The sequence below is a fragment of the Salvelinus alpinus genome, chromosome 2 (assembly GCF_045679555.1).
Source record: "Salvelinus alpinus chromosome 2, SLU_Salpinus.1, whole genome shotgun sequence".
Classification (NCBI taxonomy): Eukaryota; Metazoa; Chordata; class Actinopteri; order Salmoniformes; family Salmonidae; genus Salvelinus; species Salvelinus alpinus.
In genome coordinates, this window is record NC_092087.1 from 38,456,289 (window position 1) to 38,460,756 (window position 4,468).

The following is a 4,468-nucleotide window of genomic DNA, read 5'->3' on the forward strand; positions in this document are numbered from 1 at the left end:
GGCCGCGACCGGGAGACCCAAGGGGCGGCGCACAATCGGCCCAACGCTGTCCGGGTTAGGGGAGAGTTTGGCTGGTAGGGATGTCCTTGTCCCACTACGCTCTAGTGACTCCTACGGCAGGCTGGATGCATGCATGCTGACACGGTGTACAGTGTTTTCCTCTGACACAATGGTGTGGCAGGCTTTCAGGTTAAGTGGGCAGTGCGGCTTGGTTTGGTTGTGTTTCAGCTCTTGACCTTTTCCTCTCCCGAGTCCGTACGCAAGATGCAGTGATGAGATACTAATTACCAATTGGGAAAAATGACAAATTAAATGAAAGTGTAATTCATAACTCCACCACGCTCAAAGGGATATTCAGTGTCTGCTTTAATATTCTACTTATTGACTCAAGACATTTCAGCTTTTCATTTTTAATTAATGTGAACAAATTTCAAAAAACAATTCCACTTTGACATTATGGGGTATTATGTGTAGGCCAGTGGCACAAAATCTCAATTTAATCCATTTTAAATTCAGACTAACACAACAAAATGTGGAAAAAGTCAAGGGGTGTGAATACTTTATGAAAGCACTGTAATGCCAGGAGGAATTGAGGAAACGCCAGACTAAACTATGGGAGAATCTCAAATGCATACTCCTCACATCCTTTCTCCGCTCTCCTCTAAACCTGTTGGAGGAGAAGGTTTGAGTGGCGGGACATCTGGCTTTCTCCTCCAATGGATTTTGAGAAGGAAGAGAGGAGAGAGGACTTGAGTATCCAATTGAGATTCTCCCTATAGAACATGTCTCAGACCCAGAGTTTATCTGATCAGGTGGTGGCCTACTGGTTAGAGTTTATATCCACTAGATGACAGCGGTCCTCTTCTCCTAGCATTCTGAGCCTCCACTCTCCCTAAAGACAAAACAGCTTGTTGCTCCATTTGGTTACACAGAGGTGATCTCTTCAGATTAATACACACTCCCTGTATATGCCATTTTAAGTAGCTTTTTTGAATAACACTTTTTAAGAAAAGTACTCAAAATAACACTTGGTGGTATGCTGCTGGCTTTCCTCTGAAGCTAAACAGGGTTGGACTGGTTGTTCCCTGGATGGGAGACCAGTTGCTGCTGGAAGTGGTGTTGGAGGGCAAGTAGGAGGCACTCTATCCTCTGGTCTAAAATAAATATCCCAGGGCAGCGATTAGGGACATTGCCCGGTGTAGGGTGCGGTCTTTTGGATGGGACGTTAAACAGTTGTCCTGACTCCCATGGCACTTATCGTAAGAGTAGTGATGTTAACCCCAGTGTCCTGGCTAAATTCCCAATCTGACCGTCATGGCCATCTCATCATACCCATCTTCCAATTAGATCATTCATCCCCATAGCTATTCCCCAAGTTAAATAAGAACGTGTTCTGAGTCAACTTACCTGGTAAAATAAGGGTTATAAAATTACACTGAATACATAAGTGTCAACAATTACTTTTAAACAGTTGCTGGGATAGGCCTAAGACCAGAGATTTTTATCAAACTTTACTGTAAAGAAAAGAGAAACCCGCACTCTTGCTTATGACGTATTATATTAAAGCCTGCATAGGAACAAGTGATACAAACAAGAGCACTGTGCGGGTTTATTTTTTCTTTAAACCGTCATCACATTATTCCCACACACTTGCAACGAGATAACTCAGATGTTCAAGTGCTTTTTAGATTTTTTAGTCAAACTTTACTTGACAGCATAGCCTATAATATGTGGTTTGATCATGAAGTTGAGTGGTGCCTCGATGTGCCTCAGTTTGAGCTCAGAGAACCCAGCAGTCTCCAGATGTTTCCATGTCGCCCTGACTACTTCACATCCATCCCCAAAGTAGTACCATATCGGCTGGAAGACGTGCTGGAAGAAGTATGTCCAAGAAGATGGGTCTGCCACTACATGCTCCAAAAAGTACAGCGCACCACCCTGTTGGACATTGACAACAACAAAAGTTACCAGTAGTTAAAAAGCATTTTGTTCCAACCTTCAGTCCATACCACTGTTAGTAGAAAAATGCATTGTCAGTATGTAGATAGTAACTGACTATTTAGTAGAAACTTATAAACATGACAGTCTTCTAAAACTAGCCGCAGCAGGGCATTTATGTTTAGTGATTCAAGTGCCTGCACAGTGGTGTATTCATTACCCACTAGCTTGTGTTCCTGATGATTCAATCGAACTAAATTGAATTAGTTAGTGTAGCTATATTGCATACGTTTGGTGCCTGCTATAGCTTGTTGCAACTTCCCAGCTATAGCCTAATGGCACACATACACAATCCATTAATGGCACACATACACAATCCATGTATTAAATTGTCTCAATGCTTAAAAATCCTTTGAACCTGTCTCCTCCCCTTCATCTACGCTGATTGAAGTGGATTTAACAAGTGACATCAATAAGGGATCATAGCTTTCATCTAGATTCACCTGGTCAGTCTGTCATGGAAAGAGCAGGTGTTCCTAATGTTTTTTATACTCAGTGTATAATCTGTTGACAAAATGCCAGCAGCGCGTTACTGACATTTCTCTGAAAAACATAATTTAACTATGCTGAAGGGTTATATATAACATGGCCAATATTTTCTATTTGAGAATGGATAAGCGCTCAAATGTTTACACTCTAAATATGAAAATCAATTTACAAGCCTCAATATGCGATGCGCTTCCTGCAATGTTCGCCGTATGTCGTTGACAGAACACAGCACCAGCGTGCAGACGACAACGTCCACCGAGTCATCTTTCACTGCCCCCATGTCCTCTCCGAAAGCGACCACAAATCTTTCAAATGTTAGGTGATCATTGACAGCCAGACTTTTTTGTAGATACTTCTCGAAGTTAGGATTGGGGTCGGTGCAAATCACCTTGCAACCAGACGGGTAGAATTCAAAGTTAGCCCCGCTTCCGCAACCAATCTCCAAAATGCGAAGCGGGCCATTGCCTTTGGTGAACTCTGAGAGATTGCTGAAAAGATCCTTCTTTTTGTCGTTCATTTTCTTGTTGTAGGTGAAAGATATCTTGTAAATTAGAAATGGAAAGACACGCTTGTAGATGCCATATATGCCAACCACTTCCATTAATTGTAGTGGCAACGTTACTACCTTGACAATAAACGTAAAGAAATTCATTAAAAAAGTCATTTTGCGTTTGTTGAGCTACAGAAGTTGATACGGTCGAAATAATGTTTTGTTTCAAGCTCTTCGTCTTATTCTGTGTATTTTTTTATGACAGTTGGCAACCAACTTTAAAGTGCATTACCGCCACCAACTGGACTGGAGTGTGGACCAGAGACATGGAGGCACAGCTATGCAATGTGGAAGGGAGGGGTAAGAGTCTTTAAACTGTCATTCTTGTTTTATTTTTTCATGAATGTGTATGTTTGATGTTATGTTTGGCCTATGCCATGCATCTCACCATATCGCAGTGCATTTTCTTGTACGTAAAGTAAATATCTGTGAAAATCAGACAATGAAGAAATATCTAATTTAGTGGAGAGCCTCATTCTGGTCCAAGTATGATAATTAGGGTCCTCACGGAATCCAGGCATTAAAAAAATATTAAAACATGTATTACCTTAGTAAGGAATCAACTAATGTATTGAAAATGTATTAGTTTGCCCAAATGTATCATAAGACATGAACAAAATGTATCAGTGATACAACGAGACTTCCCCAATCTTCTGGTAGATAGATGGAAAGGCTTTCCTAAAAACATACTCAATTACATGTTCACTACAAAGAAGCTTATACTTTCCTGGCAGAATGATTTCATTGTTGCATGTTGCGTTTATATTTTTGTTCAGTATATTTCAGTGCCAGAAATATGGGAGGGAAAGGGAGTGATTGTTATTAGATTTGAGGAGTAATGGTGTTGAAGAGCCATGATTAACTGAACTGCTGGGAAAATCTTCAGGGAATATAGGTTTTAATTATGTATTATGTTTACTTAGGGAGATGAAAATATTGGGTAGGATTTAGACCTTACACATCCCCTTAATGTTCAAGGTCTCTGAGCGTGACATGTAATGTTATTGCACAACTCTTATTTAACACAGTTAGTTATATTTCACTTATCACTTTTCACTATTGCCCGTTCCCGAATGAGTAAATCTACTGTGTCCCCATGTCCCCAATGTCCTCCTTATTTGTTCATAAAGGTCAGTGCATGTGGCACAAATTCGTTTTTGTACCTGACCAGTTTGCACAGGGGGAGTCTGTAGTGCTTCCTGGATGGCAGAAGCACAAACTCTGAGTTGAGCACATGGGAGGGGTGCTCTGATATTTGTTTGCTGTCCACAGCATGTTTGTGTGGTAGCTGTCCAGAAAGGTTTTGATGGTCAGCTTGACAATTATTTTTTAGGCAGTTTTCAGCAGACTTGCCACCCTGGCTATTGCCTGTACTGTGGCACTGTTGTACCAAGCAGTGATGCAGTACTGCAAAACACTCTGGATAGTGGA

The 4,468-nt window shown here is 41.1% G+C and overlaps 1 protein-coding gene across 1 annotated transcript; it reads right to left on the bottom strand.

Annotated features, from left to right (window-relative positions):
* Positions 1-348: 348 nt before the first annotated feature.
* Positions 349-3,239, bottom strand: LOC139560247 (thiol S-methyltransferase TMT1A-like). The gene is made up of 2 exons (XM_071376866.1): positions 2,657-3,239; positions 349-1,938 (listed from the first exon to the last, which is right to left on the bottom strand). The coding sequence occupies exons 1-2, from the start codon at positions 3,149-3,151 to the stop codon at positions 1,705-1,707; spliced, it is 729 nt and encodes a 242-aa protein (XP_071232967.1). The 5' UTR covers positions 3,152-3,239; the 3' UTR covers positions 349-1,704.
* Between the last annotated feature and the right edge of the window lie 1,229 nt (positions 3,240-4,468).